Genomic DNA, 20,432 nt, shown 5'->3' with positions numbered 1-20,432 from the left:
GGTTTTAATCCCCTGTATTAAGAACATAAAGTTCTTAATTTTTCTTGCCCTCCTGGAGTTTTGATTTGCTTTTTCAATACACAAAAATAGCTAAATAATCTTGATCACCTCTTCAATTTGAAGCACTTTCTTTTAGTTTGAATTTATGGGTAAATGGTGATGACTAATGTGGACAATATATCACTGTATTATATTTACATTGCAATTATTGCTAATACACTAAATCGCAAGTTCGATTGTGAGTTGAATTTTGAAGGTAAAGAATCGCCTAAAGCAAACGGTTATCGGCCACCGAAGTGGATAAAATTGGTTAAACGCAATTCTTTATAGGTCCGGCACACCTTTTAGATCAGGAAAATTTCATGAAGTCGAAATTCGAATCCCTTTCTTTCTCACATGCTTTGCATATGTCTACTTCGTTCTCTTGCACTCTTCTTCTTCTTTTAAACATCACACCAAATTCAATTTAGCTCAATCGAATTTGGTATGCGAAAGAATAAGATAGTCATATGCAAAACATGTGAAAAAGAAAGGGATGTGAATTTCGACTTCATGAAATTTTCCTGATCTAAAAGGTGTGCCAGAGCCATTACCCTCAAAATTTAACTCACAATCGAATTTTCACGCATTCCGAGTGGCAAGCATCTGTAAAGAATATCACAAGGAATCTCAGCTACCATAAGTTGAGGTTCCAACTGGGCTTATCACTGGTTTTTAAATTGTTAGCTACCTTTTACCATTTAACTCTCACAAGAATTCAGCTTTTTTTAGAATAATTTAATTTCTTTTATTAAGGTGAAAATTATTAAATATATATTCTAATAATTTATTGACGAATTCTATGGCCAAAACCAGGGGCATGACGTTTCCTATGTCTCCCATTATGTTTTTAGCGTGGCGAGAAAACTTTTGAGTTTAGTAGCTGTTTTCTATCATTGTAGAATGAATTGGCAAATAATACAAATGCAACATAAAAGCCAATTTAATATAGAATAGGCAACCAAAAACTCTAAATTGGCAACCTACGTAGTTTTGGAGATATCTCGTGAAATGTGTATGAAAACAGAAAAAATGTAAACTAAAACTGGTCGCATTTTTCAGGGCTAATGTCACCCCCCTGGCCAAAACTGTACTGTTTGTTAATGCATTACTTTTAAACAGGTGAATCTTTTTGTTCTGATTACTTTTACTCCGCGCGACAGTCGTTCTACGCCCGATTTATTCAAAAGAAATCTCCTGCTGGTATGCAGTATGCAAATTTCCTCGTTGCATAATGCCATTTCGTGCGTTTTTTCGGTCCCGAAAATGTGCTTAATCCCGGGACTGAGTGTAGGCTGAAAAATTGGCGCCGAAAATATTTTGCATACATCACGGCGTTTTCGTAACTTATTCCAAAGAATTTTCCTGTGGATATGCAATGTTTCTGTGTCACTGAAGTGAATTCTCGAGCTTTTTTTCGATCCCTAGAATTTCTTTCAAAGCGGAACTCCCTGTTATGCATTTCATAATGAACCATTGGCGCTCAAAATAGACTCAGATATTGGATCCGAAGTGTTTTGTATACATCACGGCGTTTCCATGATTTATTCCAAAGATAATCTCCTACAGGTATGCAATTTTTCTGTATCATAGTAGTGAATTCGCGGGCTTTTTTCGGTCCCGAGCATTTATTTTAAAGTAAAACTCTGCAAGTATTATTTTTAGTGATTGCAAAAATGCCAAAATCGCGCGATTTTTGCGAGAAAAATCGTCTAATCGCGATTTTATTAAACGAATTCAACCGCATATTTACCCCTTGGATTCATCCCAGGAACCAAAATAAATAAATAAATAAATGTAAATAAAAACACTTTTTAAATTGTGTCCAATTAGTTTTATTTCGCAAAGTATCAGGAGGGAAGGGAAGGGAATTTTCCGGGATTTGTGAAAATCTACTTAATGTATTTATCCATGAATTTCTTGTGAAATTCTGAGCGAAGTGAATCATTGATGAAGGCCGGAGTTCGCTTATTGGGCTCGTACCTGGCGCAGTTCTTGAACACAACATCATCATCCCATCGTCTCTTGATCTTTAGGTCACCCCGTGGGGCTGAGCTGTAGTTCAGCAGAGGATTCCCCGAAAGGATATTTTCCATTCTGATTCTCTCTTCTTCCTGCTTGCGCAGTGTCTCTCGCCTGTTGGAATCCTGAGCCCTCTCGCGCTTGATTTTGTTCAATTCAGCCAGGAGGGCAGCTGTGTCATCGTCAGAATCATCAGAATCTGACGAATCTCCATCCACAGGGTCATCAGCATCGAGATTAGCAGCTGGAATCTGATCCATTTTGGGTCTCTTGCTGGCCGAGGCATTCTGCTCGATGGCACGACGTACAACAGCCGGAATGGGGATTGTGGCCTTGCTCTTCACACCAGTTTCACGTTCACGTTCCTCCAGCTCCTTCCGGAAGTCACGATTCCTCAGTTCATCGCTAGTGCTCTGTCCCGTCTCCCTGGAAACCAAATAAAAAACTTCATTACCATTCCCTAGACACTGAATCCAACTCTGAACCCCATGCAGCCCCACAAGAGACCCATTTTTGGGAGAAAATGAGAAAAAAGTGAAAGAAACCTAACCTGTATTTGAGCTTTGTATGTCCAGGCAAATCTCGGCTGGAATATTGCTTGGAGAGTGCACTGAGATCCTTCTCGCCACGTCCTGATCCTCCACGGGCAGGATCAAATGTTGGACGAGCAGCTGTGGTCATTTTTCACAGTGAAAATACGTAATTTCCCAAGAAAAACAATTTTTACCAAAAATTGAAAGCAAAACAAAGTTATTCACCACTCTTGCTGTCAAAAATTCTATGTTTTTATTAAGGGGAAAATACACTGGAAAAAATCTATGGATGATTTCTTTACACAGAAATTTTTACACATTTTTAAAAGACCAAAAATGTTTTAAATTTTGCTAATCAAAATTCAAGTGTTCTAAAAAGAAATTTTATGTTATGGATTTTTTTCATGCATAATAAAAATTCATTAACCACTTCAACGATTAATTGGTAAGTTGTTTTTTTAATAACCTCCAAATTTTCTTGTAGTCTGCATTTTTAATTTAATTTCCTGGCTACTTCAGAATTTTAATTTGAATTTAATTATTACTTTTTTTTTAATAGAATTTCACATTTCACAGAAATGCATTGTGTTCGATTCTGGCTTCGTGATATTTTTTTCCTATTTGATATTTCAATTTATTAATATATAATCTAGCGAGCGAGCAGAGTTAGCTAAAAAAAGTAGCTTTTCCAGCAAAAATTTTGGTGAACCGATCAGCAAAAGTATGCCAACCGGTCAGCAGTTCTCAAACAAAAAAAAAATTGAAAAATATATGGAAATGGCACTGACACGCGAGAGTCGTTTTAAGGTTAGCAGGACTTAACTGAAAATACGTATGAAAGCAATTTATCGCTTTGAGATTATAATTGAGCAACGCATATAAAACACCAAATTGTAATATTTCACTACTTAATTATTTTATTTTTGAATACAGTTTTGAGTAGACTTTGGAAATCTGCCCCGGTTTGTTCGTTAGGCGATGTTACAGATTCAAATTCGAATTGTGTACTAAAAATGGAAGGGCATCCATGTTGTTAGGGCTTAGAGTAGAATTGTGACAGGGAATTCTGAGAAAGGCGGACGCGAAAATATTGAGCGATATTAATCAAAGTGATACTAATTGATTAGACTTCGGAATACCGTAAGTAGACCGATAAAAGAGAATTAATTTAGAAGTCTGTAGGAGAATGTATTTATAGGAAACTGAAGCTATAGAACAGAGATATTCCGGCAAGAATTTGAGACGCCACGTGCGAGCTAAATTGACTAAAAAAGTGATATCTGTAAGGGATAGGAAATGAATAGGGAAATTAGGAGATAACAAGATTTTCTAATTTATAGGATCTCAAGGACAAGCTGAGAAATAGGGTAGAGTGAGATTTGAAGAGGGCTTTGCTCAGGTAAAATTGAGGTTATATTTCAATGAAAAGTTGCATGACTGAACCCTTCTCTTACAGATAGTCTTTATTCCGTTGTTACTCTATGAATAAAATGAATTTGGAAGAGAGCAACAACAGGCGATCTCTAAAAGATCCATCCCTGTTCGTCCAAGAGTGATCTTGTGTAACATTCTTATCCGCGGTATCTAAAGTGGCCTATCTGGCCTCCGGAAATTAAAGTAAAATGAAGTTGAAATGTATTAGGATTAGGTGAAGTAAATAAAATGTTGCAAGTGGAATTATTAGTGTTTTTCTTGGACCTAGGAGCTCACTTGCTTTTGTTGGATTATTGGACAAGGAAAGAAAAAAAAAAATTAAAAATAAGGAAGCAATTTTAATTTGAAAGACCCAACCTTGGCACACGATAAATTTTTTAAAATATAATTCGTCAGTTGAATCAGCATTCGTCGTAACTTCATTTTTGCGATTATTAGATATATTCATATTTGTAATCTGCGTAACTTTGTTTATTAAACTCACTTGACAAAAATAAACTTTTATAACTCCAATAAAAATTATTTTAAATAAAAATTATAGTAACCAGATTGAATTTGTTAAAGTTATTTCAATACTTTTGGCCACTTTGTAAGCACTTTTGGCCACTTGTTTCCAATAGAATTTTAATAAAATAACAGAAGAAATAGCTTTCGAAAACTTTCACAAATACACAGCACAAGTCATATTCTTATTTAACACCAATTTTATATTATTATTAGAGTATTTTAAACGACTTTTTGCACATTTTCTATTTGATGTAAAAATCAGTCAAAAGTCACGATTGGTTTTACTGAAAATGAATGGCCAAAAGTACTTACGCACGGCTCTTCGTTCTTCGTTATCCGGGTGACAGCAGCCAAACGCTGGCGGTTGATGTATTTAAAACGATTTTTTACGAAGCATGCAGTTTGTCCAGAGTGAATTAATGTGTTATTTTCATTTTCTCAAAGTTTTTGACACACAATCGTGCTACAAAATGAAACATAAACACACCACAAAGATAATGCCCAGTTCACAATAACTTTTGTTTGTAAACATGTTTTCAAAATTTTCTATGAGAGAGAATGAGATGACTAGATCTAGATCTCACTCACTCTCATTTAAATGCCAAAAACATGCTTACTAAACAAAAGTTATTGTGCGTTGGGCATAATTCTGTTGTTTTCGACAGCAAACAAATTCCCACAGCAGAAAATATGAAAAACGTTGACCAGATTCAAAAAACCAAAATGTCGTTTCGTCCCCACTTCAGCCGGATAACGAAGAGTCAAGTGTACACAGCCGAAAAAAGTAAGCTCTCTTAGCCACATCCGATTTTTATTTAATTTCTTACAAGGGAAGTACTCGAGTCATCAAATTCAGAAAAATCTGAGGCTTTGCTCAACTACGCATAAAGGCATCAAATTAAACGTGGTATATTCAAAAAGTGCGAAATCGGGTTAATTTTTTTTTAAAAATTCCCCAAAGTTGAAAATGACACCTTACGCAGCACATAATAAAGAAAATTCGTATGGGACTGCATGCGGCGCTGGCTCAGCGGTAGCGCACCGGACGTTCAACGGGAGTTCCGCGGGTTCGATCCCTGGCTCCTTCTGCTTTTTTTTCATTTTGATATCTTTTTTTTTTCAATTAAAAATTCTATTCTTTATTAAGTAGTATTATTGTAGTGTAAATTGCTTATCTAGAGTGCTGAATTAAAATCCTCAACAAATTTTTAAAAGCGATGAAAGTGCATCCTATAATTTATCAAATAATCAATTTACTAGTAGAAAAATAAAAAAAACCTGTATGTACTTACAATCAGCTATCTGAGGATCGTTGTAAATATTATTTAAAGTTTTTATTGAAATTTTATAAAAGATTAGAAAGGTCGAAGACCCAAACCAATTTTTTTGGAAAAATTCATTTGGAAACCTGCACTCAAACTGATTGTGAAAGTATATCTTTCATTCGATGTGCACATTGTGATTGCATTATCTGTTTTAATAATTTCTTTACTGAAATCCATATTCACTAATTAGTTTAAAAAAAAACTAATTCGTGTATTGTGGATTTCTGTAATGATTAAAACAGAAAGTACCACAACGAGAGCATATGGATTACAAGTGTGCCTTAAACATTTATTTGAGCACAGGTTTCCAAATGAATTTTTCCAAAAAAATTGGTTTGGGTCTTTGACCTTTCTAATCTTTTATAAAATTTCAATAAAAACTTTAAATAATATTTACAACGATCCTCAGATACCTGATTGTAAGTACATACAGGTTTTTTTTTCTACTAGTAAATTGATTATTTGATAAATTATGGGATGCACTTTCGCTTTTAAAAATTTGTTGGGGATTTTAATTCAGCACTCTAGATAAGCAATTTACACTACAATAATACTACTTAATAAAGAATAGAATGTTTAATTGAAAAAAAAGATATTAAAAGGAAAAAAAAGCAGAAGGAGCCAGGGATCGAACCCGCGGAACTCCCGTTGAACGTCCGGTGCGCTACCTCTGAGCCAGCGCCGCATGCAGTCCCATACGAATTTTCTTTATTATGTGCTGCGTAAGGTGTCATTTTCAACTTTGGGGAATTTTTAAAAAAAAATTAACCCGATTTCGCACTTTTTGAATATACCACGTTTAATTTGATGCCTTTATGCGTAGTTGAGCAAAGCCTCAGATTTTTCTGAATTTGATGACTCGAGTACTTCCCTTGTTAGAAAATCTTATTAAGGATGATATTACAATAAAATTTAGTTAATTAAGAAATGGACTTTCATTGAATATCATCACATATCTTCATCAAAAATATGAAATAAATGCAAAACAATTTCTCTTAACATTAACAAGTTTCTTAAGAATCCCATATTTTTTTTAGTTATTGTTTACCTTGTCGAGAATTTCTTTCAATAACTTAGAATTAATCAAGTCGAATCAAAATCAAATATGATTTTCTGATTCGTTAGATTAGAGGTAACGAAATAAGACCCATTTTCCTGTTCTAAATAAACTTATAATTGCCTTACAATGTGATTTTACTTTAGGTGGCCAAAAGTGGTTACTTGGCCAAAAGGGCTGACTCTACCCTTTCTATGCTCACTAGGTGTTAGTTGATCTACTCAGAGTTTAACAGTGTACCAACACGGTGTCAGTCGGGTGAAACAAACTTTGTGTGCGGTGCGCTGTGCCGCTCTGTTGATTTATTGCACAAAATCTTCGGAAAATCACCAAGTATTTGTAATGGCTAGTAATGAAGGGATTCGCTGTTCTATTCGTGGTCATGTGGTAAGTGGTTTAACCGATAATTCCTTAGATTCTTTATAAAAATTGAAGAATTCTGAACAGAGTGTAAATTTCAATATGGCGTCTTTCATTGAAAAATGTTCCTTTTTATGCAGACTGGCGATTGCTTTAGCGGGTATTTAGTGAAGATGAAGGATGCTGCTACGAGTCCAATTGATTGGAGTGATGATGAACTTATCGAGTCCAAGTCTAAAGCCGAAGACAATTTGAAGCCTCAGCCGGATGGAAAAGCCAATGGGTGTTTAGGTTCAGTAGAGCTGGTTGAAGTACGCGAGACCCTGCATAAATTGTTGAGTGAAAATAAGAAAATATTGGATAAACTACCCCCGTTTCCGGGAAATGAAAATACATCGAATGCTCCAAGTGAGCCGTACCCTGAAGTTCCGGCAGTAGCAGAACCTCTCGAAAGTCCTAAGCGCAAAAGATCTGAGTCCCAAAAAGTTTACGGAGCTAAAGAGTCTAAAAAAGAGCCCAAAGGTACTTGTTGCAGCATTTGCAACCAAATATTTGGACGGAAATGGTCTTACAGGCGTCACATGATTACGCATTCAGGAACTCTAAATCAGCGGAAGATTTACGAGTGTGATGTCTGTCAAAAGAGTTTCGTAAGTGATCAAAGTCTCTGGACACATAAGAATTTGCAGCATTAGCTAATACCCAAAGAGATCTCCAGGAAGACAAAGTGAAGTCCATTAAAAAGAGAGAGAAATTAAAATGCTTTTATTTTAGAATGAATTGAAAGTGTCGCTGCTGAAATTGGCTGGCGGAGGTGGTGGCATTCCTCGGGGTGGGAATGGTGGTCTCTGGAAGTTCCCTTGAGCCGGCATCCGGGGGAAATTGGGCGGTGGCGCTGGGGGTCGAGCCGGTGGAGCCACGGGCGGTGGAGGTGCCGGCGGAAAGTTTCCACCCGGAAAGCCAGCTGGAGCTGTTCCAGGAGCTCCATTCTGTGACCAAGGTGGCTGTCCGGGCATCATGCGCGGAGCCGGAGGAATTCCCACGGGAGTGGGAGGCAGTGGGGGCTGTGAGGGCGGCACTGGAGGCTGCATGGGTGGAAGAGGTGGCGGGGGAACAGATGATGGGAATGGAGGATTTGGAGGTGCAACTGGAGGTGGTGGAGGAGCAATCAGAGGAGGAGGAATCATAGGACCCATCATTCCGGCTGGCATTGGCATCATAGGCGGCACAGGAGCATCCGCAAAGAGCTGATGGGGTCTGTCGGCATGCGAAAGGGGATTTTGGGCTGCCAGGAGGCGCTCAGCTGCCGATCCATGACGCTCTCCCTTGGAATCCTTCTTGAAGGCGTAGGAAACCGAAATTGGACGATTGCAGAGGTACTGGCCATTCATGGCATCCATTGCAGCATCAGAAGCTTCGAAACTGGCAAAGTTAATAAAAGCAAATCCCTTGGAATTACCCGTCTCGGGATCCCTCATAATCTTCGGCGTCTGGAGAATTACGCCAAAGGCTGAGAATGTGTCATAGAGAAGCTTCTCGTCGACTTCCGTATCGAGATTTCCGATGAAAATATTGGCTCCCACGTCGAGATTCTTCTGATGAGCCGACGCCTTGTTCACTCTGATGGGCTTCCCATACAATTTGATCATATTCATGATTTTTATCCCATAATCTGCATCCTCCTCGCCCAGAAATTCCACAAATCCGTATCCCTGGTGCATCTGCGTCACTCGGTCTTTGGGCATATGGACATTAACTGGAAAAGAAATAAATTCTCAGTCGGCGATTAAACTCAAAACACCCTTAAGTAACTTACCAACTGGTCCAGCCTGTACAAAGAGCTCCCACAGCAGAGATTCTGAGACTTTATCATCCAGACCTCCGACATAAATCGTAGCATCTGAAAGTGAGGTTAGAATTATAAAAACACTCAAAAACATTCATAAATTTGCCATTTCAAATAAATTCTTTAGATAAATAACAGTACAGAGTACACAGAACAAGAAAATTCTCTTTTCTTTTGAGGAAAAACAATATTATTCAAAAATTACCTTGATTTCGCTCAGCAATTGGTCCGGCTGCCATCCTTTGTGTTTTCTATGTTCTGCACCAATGTTTTCTATGTTTTTTATTCACCACTTTCGACTTAATTTATTCACCTCAAAGTGAAAAAGGCGCAATTCGACCAGTCAAATTCCCGCCAAAATTTTCAATGTGAAGTATTTATTAATAATTTCTCCTCGATATTTTTAAGTGATATTATTAAGTATTCATTGAATATTGTTTTGATTCACGTTAATAATGATTTGTTCAATTGGCCTGAAGTGAAATTTACTTTCCTAATTATGTTTTTCGTGTGAAAAATGGACAATTTTTTTCCGAAATTTACCAGTGAGGTGATCCTTGTTACTTTGGACAGGTTTTTTTTGGAAGTTGTAGCTTTTCTGATGACTATGTTGTATAAGTGCATAAAGAAACAAAGAAACATCATCTCTATGAACGGGGATATAGTGAGAAAAGGTGAAAAGGATCCCAGAAGGGCCAGGGAATGCGGGAATCCGTGCGTACTTAGAGTGCCGAAATCAAAGAAAGTTTCCGGGCTCCCTGTGACATTCTATGATTCTTTTCTCATAAACACGAAAAGGACTTGGTAAGTATAACACCGGTTTTTTTAGGTAGACGGTTAATCGGTTTTGGATGACTCTAAAACCGATTAATTAGTTTCAATTTAAATGTGCATTCAAAGTTTGAAATTTGTTCCATCCTTTGTAAAAGGATCAAATTTGGATCAATTTGTTCCTTTTATTTTTACAAGTGATTAATACTTTTCAAGAGTGGAAGAAACGTACAGAAAACCCCTAACTACTACCCCTACTACCTTTCATATAATATTAACATTACTATTTTACTACACATTACACTTAGAATCCGGAGGCAGCCAAAATCCCGAAAGCCAAAATTCCGAATGTTCAAAATCCTGACAGGGATGAAATGGATGAAATTATACGGAAGAGAATGTGTAGAATAATTTTCCAAGACACAGAAAATTTCCCTTTGCCTCCAGCAAGCGTAGGTGCAGTCGTGGGAGTAGCTATGATAGGGGAGACTGGGGCAAAAAGTCACAAATTGAAAATTTGAAAATTCAATATCTTCCAAGATAAATAAGATAGTGGCTTAAAATTTTTTCTATAGATAGCCTCCATAGACCTTCTTCAATGTCGTAAGTTTCTTAAAATTCGAACAAGGAATTTAGAAAATAAAAAATATCGAAATTTTCAGCCCTATTTTTGAAATATTTTCCTTGCAGAAGATAACAATTTTGACCTACTTATTTCCAAAATTGATGCACTGGTGAATACTTTCTAAATAATTTCGATTTTTTGAATACGAATCCGCTATCTATTTTAGAATTTCACAAAAGTTCTTTTCTCCAGAAATCCTTTTATTAAAAATGGTCACTTGGGGTAAAAAGTAACAAAAGGTATAGAGCAAAAAGTAACAAAAAGCGATGCAATTTCTGATGTCTCACGGCGAAAAGAAACGTCATTATCATGTTTCGCCGCTTGTTGTTTGCATTGGTCAAACGATTTGCAGTCTCTTGTGTGTTTTTTCTAAAATAGTTTGAAAAGCACTTTTCTCGTTCAGATAGAGAAAACTGTGTTTTAAAAAGGTGTAGAGGAATAAATTTTCTATAAAAATATATGACCTAGCTATTTTTTTTTTAATTTACGAAAGCCCGTAATAAAGCGAATCATAATATGATAATGCCCCATGTCTGGTACTATTTACCCCAGCATTTTTGAAAATGTTCACAAAATTACCTTTTAGAAATTGGCTCGATAAACGTATTTCCTTACAAAATAGAGGAAAACAACTTCCATAAAGTTGTAGAGCGGTAAATTTCCTATAAAACTGCGCTAATTAGAAATTTTTTAAGCGCTCGAGTAGCTTGTAAAAAAATAAAATATCAGTTTTGTGACTTTTTGCCCCAGTCTCCCCTAATTTTTCAGAACTTAAACTTTTATGTAATATTTAACATATTAATATATTCTTTTTCTCAGTTGGTTTATAACTTATTTTTTTATTGCTTTATTTTGTTTTTAAAATAATATTTTAGGATAGTTTAGAAAATTTCATTAGTGAAGGAAAATTACTGGGATGTTCTTTCAAAAAACAAAAATGTACCGTGAAAAAGCTGATGCAATATTGCCCTAAAAAATCATATTTTTTCATAAAATTCATTTTACTTACAATAAATTGTTTTTAAAAGTTGTCATCTTTGACAATCGTTAATGAGGAAGTACTTGAAAATTTTGTTCTAAATCTTGAGAAATGAAAAAAAAATATAGAGAATGTTTTGATGAACAAACTGAAAAATTTATCCTCTTAAATCTTGTTAAGTTTAGAAAATTTGAATCGTGGAAGAAAAATAACATTCCCAAAAATATAAAATACCTATATTCGCTATAGAGTTTTTTTCGAATAATAAATATTAATGAATTTATTTAAATATTAATAAATATTTTCAAGTAAAGAAGTCCTGAAATAATTTCCGATAAAACCTTAAAGCTATAATACTTTTCAAAAGTGGAAGAAACGTACAGGAAACCCATAACTACTACCCTTCAACATTACTATTTTACCACAACTACACATTACATTTAGAATCATATTGCACTCCATCCTTCTAAAGTCTGTTGTGTTTTTGAGGATCACTGAGGTAAAAACTCTTTAATGAAACACTCAAATAGAGTACACTTCAATATATTTTAGCAAAAAGAAAGTCTTTGACACTAACTTGATGGCACAAAACTAAACTAAGACGACAGCAGTCCTGTTTTTTTCAAATTTCTCGCCTTTAATTTTAGGCTTACCGTGCTAATGTTAATTATCACAACAAAGTATAATGCAAAATGCTGTGGAGCAAAACAAAATACTCTTTTAGACCACTTTTATACAAGAAATTATTCTGCAGTGTATCTTGAATTTCAAGAAATAAACCTAAGCTTAAGAGAAATTTTAAAATTTCTCCCAAGAAACGGTTTTAAACCGGCTTCATTTCTAAAAACCGATTTTAAAACGGCCTTTAAAATATGGCGGTTAACCGATCTTTCGGTAATCGGTTAACGGTTGTTGGAATCACTTTTAATAAATTAGGTTCTTGAAGTGAACAACAATGGTCATTAAATTGAAGCGGATTAGCTGACCAAAATTACAAGGAAAGTGTCCAAAATTACAGTCAAATTAATCTCTACACATAGCAATTCATTTTTAAACGTATTAAGACTAATTTTAGTAACAACAAAGACGATAAACAGGTTGTCAAGATTCCAAACAATCCTTCTGAAAAGAGAGTAACAAAAAAATCAATTAGTATTGAAAATATTGCACTTAAAACTTATATAAGCACCTCGTCCAAAATTATGAGCACTTCTTCTAAATAAATTAGACCCTTTTTGTGAAGAATTAGAATTTAATGAATAAAGCTCAATATAATTCACTAACTCCAAAGGCTAAAGGACTAACTCCAAAGGCTAGAGGACGGAAATTTCTCAGATCTCGCCAAGAATTTCCTAGTGCTCTTCGAACTTGTGATTCTTTAAAGATTTTTCTTCTTTTCGGTGTAGCTTGGCGTCTTGAGTATCGGCAATTAAATGCCACTGAGATCCAGGTAGAAATCCCCCTCGCGTAGGCTAAGGAGGAATTTGTGAACCCTCAATGCATCAGTGCAAAATAGCATATTCTTTATTTTGCTGACCGAAATTGCTGATTAAGATGTGAATGAACTGAGCATACTCACGTAATTTAATAAGAACTTAACAATTTTTAATCATTTATCTTAAAATATAATTTTCCCAAATTGATATAAGGTATTATTGAGGATATTGAACCTATAGGATGATTTATGTAGAAACATTTTATGACCCATAATTTAATCATTCCATAAACACTGAGTAACTTTTGCAAGCTTTTTAATGTAATGCTTCATAAGTTTTCCCACACAGTAAAAAATTTTTGGCTGCTTTACCATGATTTTCATTGTAAATTTTACATTAAACATGTAATTGTGTGTATTAATACACATTTGTGTAATTTGTACACATTTTCTCTCAAAACTGTGTAATTTGTACACCTTTTATTCGAAAACTCTGTAATTTTACACGAAAAATGTAAGAAAATATACAAAACTGTGTAATCATTCCCAGTTGATTACACGGTTTAAAATTACATAAAATTTAAATTACACATTTTCAGATTACACGTTTTGTTGAAATACATAATTTGTGTAACTTTACAAGAATAATCGTGGTAAAAAAGCAAACCAACGATTATCCTTGTAATTTTTTTTACTGTGCACCTTATGCGAAAATTTTAGTGTGAAAATTCGAAACTTACTTTGAATTCTTCGAAGATTAACGACTTATTGTGCAAATTGAGTTTCATTTACCTTTTAGCCAAGACACTATTGAAGAATCTAAGTACTCGTGTTTCCACCCACTCTCGTTTAAATAGCTTTGAATATAAAAAAAGTGTTAAACATAAAATAATGACGTTAAAGAGACATCCTTAACATCATCCCTTAAAATAATGTGTAACGTCTAACTTTTTAAGTATAAATACTCAGCTCAGTCCTAATAACAAAATTTAAACCATCTTAAACACATATAAAATTCTGTAACTTTTTCAATCAAACCGATACCTTAGCACCCAATTGAGACGATTTTAATTTTCCTCTTGTCCATCAACCACAAATGATGTGGCTTCTAGGACATTTTTATGGTTTTTGGGTTAAAGTGAGACTCGCCCTGTGAGCAAAGCCACTTTGAGGTCTCTCCTGGCACGCTCTGCACACTTCTGAAGAGCTTCCCGACCACCTATTTTGTGGCCAGGTTCGTGGTATATGGAATTTTGTGTGGGGGCATTACTCCAGAAATGCAAGTCCAATGAATATTTCAGGAAACACTTTTTTTTAAGAAATTGCGTAGATTTTTTAACAGATCTTAGATTACAAAGGGTGATTAAATGGGATTTTTAGAAACCGTCAGTGACACTCTCAATCACTTAATGTGTAATTTTGAATTTCTGTCGGGTAAAAATTTTATTAATATAAATTAAACGATTGAAATCGATTTCTGGTAGGGTAAAGTGGTATAAGTTGGACAGTGATACAAGTTGGACAATGGTACAATTTGGACAGGGCTTTTTGTCTTGATAAATTTAGTTCTTCATTTTTATTTGTATATTTTTAATGCTTTAATTTTATAATTTGGTTCCTTGTGCTTTGAAACAAATTTTGTACTGTATTGTACTGTAGTCCAACTTGAAACACTAATTCCAAATTATATACTTTACCCTAATTGATTTTAATATTTTTTTTTTGTTAATTCGACTAGTAATGAAGAATCCATAATCATAATGTACGGGAGGGACAGTTTCAGCGTGTGACCTCGATAGAGTCAATCTCCAATAGAGTTAATAGCTATCTCTACGGACTCCTGTAGTCAACTGTAGTCAACGGAGTCAACTTTCTTCCTATTTGTTATTGAACTAACAATATTATATGATTTTATTACGATCTTTTCGAAATTAGAACCAGTCTTTTAGCGTATCAACGTAATATTTTTAACTTTTTCGTCTCTTTTCGGCCTCTGACCCTGGAAAAAAGATTTTTTTTGGACTATTTAGAATCGATAAAATTCCAATTCTTCTTTTGGTCAAAAATCGTGAATTTTCGAATTTATGATTCTTTACATAATTGTGATTTTTTTCATATTTCTAAACCAGGAGTGGAATGATGACTTTTCGTTACTATCGAATCGACAGTATCGATAAATCTATATCTGTTAGATTTCGTGAATGTCGATTTTTTACGGATTGTTGGGTCATTCATTGGGACATTTTTAACAGAATAATACTGTTGATAAATATCTATATTAGTTACAGGAAGTGCAGCTAATGTTTAAAGTTTTCAGAATCGACAGTCGATAGTATCGAAAATAAGTTATAATGTCACCCCAGAATAAACAAAAAACCACTCGGAGCCAATAAGTATGATAACTATCAATTACAAATTGCATTAATTTCGAAAATAAATATTTCATACATTTTCAAAAAACTTATTCGAAATTTTATCGATTTCGAAAAAATGTAGACGTCAAATGTAACGGTTTCCGCCATGATGATTTTGACACTTGGCAGCGCAGGAGATTATTTTCAGTAAAATATGTTTTGAAGATGATCCAGGTTAAAATTTCCTCCGAACATCCTTATAACCTAAAAAAATCGCCATTTTGATTTTTTTAAGGTCAAAGTTTAACCAGTCTAGGCCTACTTTTTATTTGAAATTTCCGTAAATAATTTATCTTTCTCATATTTATATTTTTTGTTTGTCCGTTCCTGCCAGAACATTCTAAAATGATCATTTCTGTACCAATTTTTGATTTTCAAATGCTTTTATGATTTATGAATCAATTTAATCGCTAGTAGACCATTAAACACCGAAAGACCATGTGAAAAAATATTTCACAGGGAGCTTTATCTCGTGAGGTCGAGCATACCGCAAAGCTAGGACGCTTTGCTATCTCTCTTTTTATTTAGATAGTATCTTTGATATTCTTGAGTGAAGAAAATATCTGAATATATGAAATGTTTTGTCTATTTTTAAGAAAAGGGTCTCCAGTTCGAAAATTGTAAATTTTAATTTATTTGTCTTTTATCAACGATTTTTTTTTGGGCCTTGTCTATTGGCTTGACTATTGGTTTTAAGTAGTAGTGGCGTTGCTTTTTGTTTCTCCTCACAAGAATGTGAAGACCGATACTGACACTTGAGCATTTCGAAATTCGAACAGGATGTATTTCAGCCACCTTGCGGAATTATCGAGAAGTAAGAATGTCTCTTTTTGGCTTTTCAAATGGATCTTCGAATTTCAGAAACTCTACAGTAGACTCTCTCAAATTCGGGCATTTGGAACCGAATTCGGGCGTCGAATTGTTTGAAATGCAACGTTTTTTTTGCTTTTCCGCATACTAATATTAATTTTTATATAGTCATGTTTATGGTAAATTTAATGGAATCCCCTTAATAATGCAAAATCACATCATAACTAAGACAAAACATCGCAAATTTGAGCATATTTGCTTCATTCGAAAACTTGAAAAGTCAATAAACTTTTTACAAATGTAACTGCTGCCGGAATTAAACAGTGGTCCGATCTTAAAAGAGCCGAATTAGCGAGAGTCTACTGTATTTGTGAATGGTGATATTCCTGACTATTTTTATTAATTTGATCCTGCTAAGTAATCTGCATCTCCTCCACAAACTTACCTGAAATTTTGTTATAAAATTCGAAATTCGAATAGCGTAACAGGGAGGCATTTCAAAATACCTCCGTTTAAATGGGTCCTTAAGTTTTTTTAATTAGTAGTTTATTTATACAATTTATACTCAAAGTCCTCAAAGTATAATATTTCACTTTTGGTCGCTTAAGCCTTTAAGCCTGTTCCAGGGGAGTTTTGTGCAGAAACCTTGACCATTTGAATGCCTTTCATTTTCTCCTTTTCTGAAATAGAGCACAACGAACAGAGTGGAAGAGGAAAATCTCTTAATGCCTTTTCATCTTTAATGAGACATCTCATTCTTTTCCGTTAAATTTTCATTTAGTTTAGAATTAAATCTTGAAAGGTTTCCCTTGATATTTCAATTTTGGATGAGAGATTGGATAAAAGAGGCAAGAAAAAAGTGATTGAGGAGGAATTATCTGTCGAAGAAACATCACACTTGGGAGCATTTCAATTTTGCAATATATTGCACATTAAATCTTGAACAATAAACCGCAAACAATATGCACAAAAGAGAGCTTTTTCACCTCCATCCACTTCTCAGCAAGTTAATCTGAAATGCAAAATAATATTTTTTAATATTCAATAAATGTGTCTCATGTTGTATTTGTTATTATTTAGCCATTTTGTTGTAGTGAAAAAACCACAATATGCACAATATTATTTATTTTCATTTACTTTCATTATACAAATTTCATTAATAAATCAACAGAGTCTCTCCTTGGCTTCTCCACTCACTCAAATTCACAAAATAATCATTTCAAATGGATGTCGGAATAAAGTTGCTAGAGATTTTTAGCGTTTTCCTTTAAATGCGTGTATGCCATTGAGTTGAGTGAGAGATTTCTAATATTATTCTAGTCATTTTCTTTTATTTTAAATAAGAGATTTTTTTCTTTACACTTTTTATGAGAGGGAAAGAGTGAGATATTGTAATGGCGGGAAATGAAAATGTCTGATTGGAGAAAATCTTTCTGATCAACCTAAAAGTCGTCCATATTATACGCAATTTTTGATACATTGTTCTGAAAATATCTACTTCTTCCTCAATAAATATGAATTTACGTTTAGAAATAGAAAACAATTTTCTGATGAAAATACGACTAAGCCCTCACAGTCGAGTTTTCCAAAAAAGATATATTCGAATATTTGTTTCGAAAACTAGAGAAAAGATATTTTAACTGCTCGAACTCCAAGAGAGAGCAGTTTTAACAATAGTGTTTTTTTCAACTTTTCTCCATCCTGGTTGCCAAACGGTAAGAGATATTGACTTCCGGTCTCCGGTGACCCCCCCCCCCACAAGTCAACATTCTCTATCAAACTAACTTACTTAAATTACTCCCCACCTCTTTTAACCCCTCCAAAAACATGTTTTTTGACTTTGCAAAAAATTGGCCCTGGCGATTTCCTTCATTTTTGGATATGTTTTGGAGGCAATCCAGCTGAACATTTCGTCCTTAGACACTTATCACCGGAAAAATCTCCATCTTGAGTTATTCAAGTTCAAAAGCATAATTTCACCCGATTTGGTCAATTTATTAATTAAAAGGTTAATGACTTTTTGAAACCTTTGAACAATTTTTAACTTCAAGCTGGTTTTGAGGTGATTTATAGACAAATTTAATTCCAAAATAATTGTATATGCATCAGAAAAATTTGTGAAAAGGAATATAAGGCAGAGCTCCTTCTAGGGAGTTCGAGCAGCTCGCAAAGCCTCGGACGCTTTGCCACTCCTTTTACTTATCGTTTCGTCCGCGTGGTAGCTGAAGTGTTTCTTGTGTTCAACTTGTTCAACAGTCTCAGTCCTTATACTTTGTTGTGGGGAAAATTAAAAGCAACGATAGTCTTAATAGAAATAATTTAAAATCACACTTAAATAGGTATTTTTTTTTTAATTTCGCACTGTTTTCGATTTTATTATGTAATTTTATTACCATTTTTTGACATTTGAGGGCCTGGAAAATTTTCTTCATTCGCAACTGGAGTTTTAAGAATTCGAAGATCGGTTTTGAAATTCGAAGAAAAGACGCTTATTTCTAATTTCATCCGTGTGGTGGCTGAAATACTTCTTGTTCGAATTTCGAAGTATCTCGAGTATCCGTCTTCACTAACGGCGGGCCATTCAGTATGTCCGTAGTATGACACATGGTGCCCCCATAAAAAAAATCTTGAATGCACAGTGCCCGCTCTCTAATCCGGATTGGCATAAACCGGACGAGTTCTCGATAGTTACATATAAAATAATTTTGAGGTTATGTATGCATGTGTGTTCAGCAATGAAAATCAACTATCCTGTGATGTTTTTGTTTAATAAATGAAATATAATAGCATGAAATTCTTTAATTATGCCTTTTTAATCTTCTAAAAAACTTTTTTTTTCTAATTCTACAACAAAAATCGAAAAAAAATATCGGTTCGTCAAAAATTGCATTTTTGACAGAATTTTGACGTTTGCACCTATAGCACTGCAGGTAATTTTCTTCAAGAAAGCAATTGTTGACGAAAATTGCTCCCAATATGTGAAAACCTTTAAAGATAACTAAACGAGAAACATAACCTTTGAAAAATGATTAAATGGTGCATTTTGAAATACGATTTTATTAATGGGTTATCGAAAGTAACGGTAACCTAATTTGAGTGATAAAATTGCAATATGATGAGAAATGTGAGAGTCTTTCTCTCCTAAAATTTATAACATTTCTAGGTTAAGTTCAAACTTAACCTCACATTCTCAAACTAGCTTTTGGATAAGTGAAAAGGTAAGGCTCAAAGGCTTTATTCTTGAAATCGATTTATCAAATTTAAGATTTTTTAATTATTTCATTTGAGTTTTCGGGCTTTTTACTATAATGTTTCTTTGAGATTATGTCACTTATAACCTCATATTTCGAAATAACCGTTTATGATCGAACAAGAAAATATGGACGACGAAGGATATAGAAAGATCTCTCCTATCGAGAATCATTTGTGAAAAGATACAGACTCAACATACTCTCATTAATCTAATGTTAACTAAAGAAAGGCTTTTGACAATTTTATCTCCTTGAGATTAATTTTTTTCACAATGTTCTAGTGATGCATTTAATTTAGCTAAAAGAAATTAACTTTCATCCACTAAAATCACATTTTAGTGTGACACTTGTCTTCAGTACGGACGCCAGACGCTATTGGGATCTCCCACAGCTGCGTCCCTTGTGTGCTGTGTTGAGTCTTCATTGGGATGGCTCTCCTGATCCTCCGTGGCCATTAGGGCTGCTGCCGTTGGGGCTTCTGTACCCCCAATCTCAATCTCAATCCCTCTCTGTCCAATTGAACTGATTGTGAGGGAATTTTCAGGGCTTAGGTACTGCTCTATCTTGTCTGCACCGCCATGAAGGTGCAGGTGGATCTGATTCTGATTGACTGTGGAATAGAGCTGGGGATAGAGGAGCATTGTGGGAGCTCCATGGCTGGGAGGATATTGATGCTGAACGGAGGAAGGGTGAGGTGGTGCGGGGGGTGGTGGGGGAGGTGGAGGAGGACATGTACTGTACTGATAGTTGTTGTAACCATTGGACCAGTTGGTGTTGTAACTGGACGCATAGGAGTTCATGGGATCGAGATCGGGGGTTACTTTTGCCAGGGCACTGCTGCTGGAATTGAAGGTGCTGACGTGACAAGTGGCTTGGGGATGGTGACTTGGGGCACTTGCACTGGCCAGATGATGGGACTGGCTTGGGGATGAATGGTGGTATTCTGTGGCACAAAACGGCGATTGATCCGTAAGAACTGCAAAAAACAGGCACAATTTCGTTTTCAAGGGTTTTGTCGGTTATT

General features: G+C 34.9%; 4 protein-coding genes across 4 annotated transcripts in view; 1 reads left to right on the top strand and 3 right to left on the bottom strand.

Annotated features, from left to right (window-relative positions):
• Positions 1 to 1,858: 1,858 nt before the first annotated feature.
• Positions 1,859 to 2,824, bottom strand: LOC129806192 (protein CWC15 homolog). The gene is made up of 2 exons (XM_055854595.1): positions 2,612 to 2,824; positions 1,859 to 2,487 (listed from the first exon to the last, which is right to left on the bottom strand). Exons 1-2 carry the CDS (start codon positions 2,740 to 2,742, stop codon positions 1,932 to 1,934), a joined length of 687 nt encoding a protein of 228 aa, XP_055710570.1. The 5' UTR covers positions 2,743 to 2,824; the 3' UTR covers positions 1,859 to 1,931.
• Positions 2,825 to 7,180: 4,356 nt separating this feature from the next.
• Positions 7,181 to 8,074, top strand: LOC129806191 (ras-responsive element-binding protein 1-like). The gene is made up of 2 exons (XM_055854594.1): positions 7,181 to 7,304; positions 7,418 to 8,074. Exons 1-2 carry the CDS (start codon positions 7,260 to 7,262, stop codon positions 7,970 to 7,972), a joined length of 600 nt encoding a protein of 199 aa, XP_055710569.1. The 5' UTR covers positions 7,181 to 7,259; the 3' UTR covers positions 7,973 to 8,074.
• Positions 8,021 to 9,391, bottom strand: LOC129806190 (splicing factor 3B subunit 4). Its single transcript, XM_055854592.1, has 3 exons — positions 9,329 to 9,391; positions 9,094 to 9,177; positions 8,021 to 9,033 (listed from the first exon to the last, which is right to left on the bottom strand). Exons 1-3 carry the CDS (start codon positions 9,360 to 9,362, stop codon positions 8,048 to 8,050), a joined length of 1,104 nt encoding a protein of 367 aa, XP_055710567.1. The 5' UTR covers positions 9,363 to 9,391; the 3' UTR covers positions 8,021 to 8,047.
• A 7,874-nt stretch (positions 9,392 to 17,265) lies between these two features.
• The window catches only part of LOC129806189 (protein lozenge), a 53,406-nt gene continuing 50,239 nt past the window's right edge, over positions 17,266 to 20,432 (bottom strand). The window contains exon 6 of the mRNA XM_055854591.1: positions 17,266 to 20,384. Within this exon, the coding sequence (XP_055710566.1) occupies positions 19,762 to 20,384 (623 nt within the window). The 3' untranslated portion in view covers positions 17,266 to 19,761. The remainder of the gene's footprint in view (positions 20,385 to 20,432) is intronic.

The sequence above is a fragment of the Phlebotomus papatasi genome, chromosome 3 (assembly GCF_024763615.1).
Source record: "Phlebotomus papatasi isolate M1 chromosome 3, Ppap_2.1, whole genome shotgun sequence".
NCBI lineage: Eukaryota > Metazoa > Arthropoda > Insecta > Diptera > Psychodidae > Phlebotomus > Phlebotomus papatasi.
The sequence above is the reverse complement of the archived record's forward strand: the minus strand, read 5'-3'. Positions and strand labels throughout refer to the sequence as shown.

Coding starts and splice junctions, on each gene's coding strand:
- LOC129806192 (XM_055854595.1), bottom strand. CDS start 2,742: ATGACCACAGCTGCTCGTCCAACATTTGATCCTGCCCGTGGAGGATCA. Junction 2,488..2,611: donor CATACAAAGCTCAAATACAG/GTTAGGTTTCTT, acceptor TTTGGTTTCCAG/GGAGACGGGACAGAGCACTA.
- LOC129806191 (XM_055854594.1), top strand. CDS start 7,260: ATGGCTAGTAATGAAGGGATTCGCTGTTCTATTCGTGGTCATGTG. Junction 7,305..7,417: donor GTTCTATTCGTGGTCATGTG/GTAAGTGGTTTA, acceptor CTTTTTATGCAG/ACTGGCGATTGCTTTAGCGG.
- LOC129806190 (XM_055854592.1), bottom strand. CDS start 9,362: ATGGCAGCCGGACCAATTGCTGAGCGAAATCAAG. Junction 9,178..9,328: donor AATTGCTGAGCGAAATCAAG/GTAATTTTTGAA, acceptor CCTCACTTTCAG/ATGCTACGATTTATGTCGGA. Junction 9,034..9,093: donor TGTACAGGCTGGACCAGTTG/GTAAGTTACTTA, acceptor TTTCTTTTCCAG/TTAATGTCCATATGCCCAAA.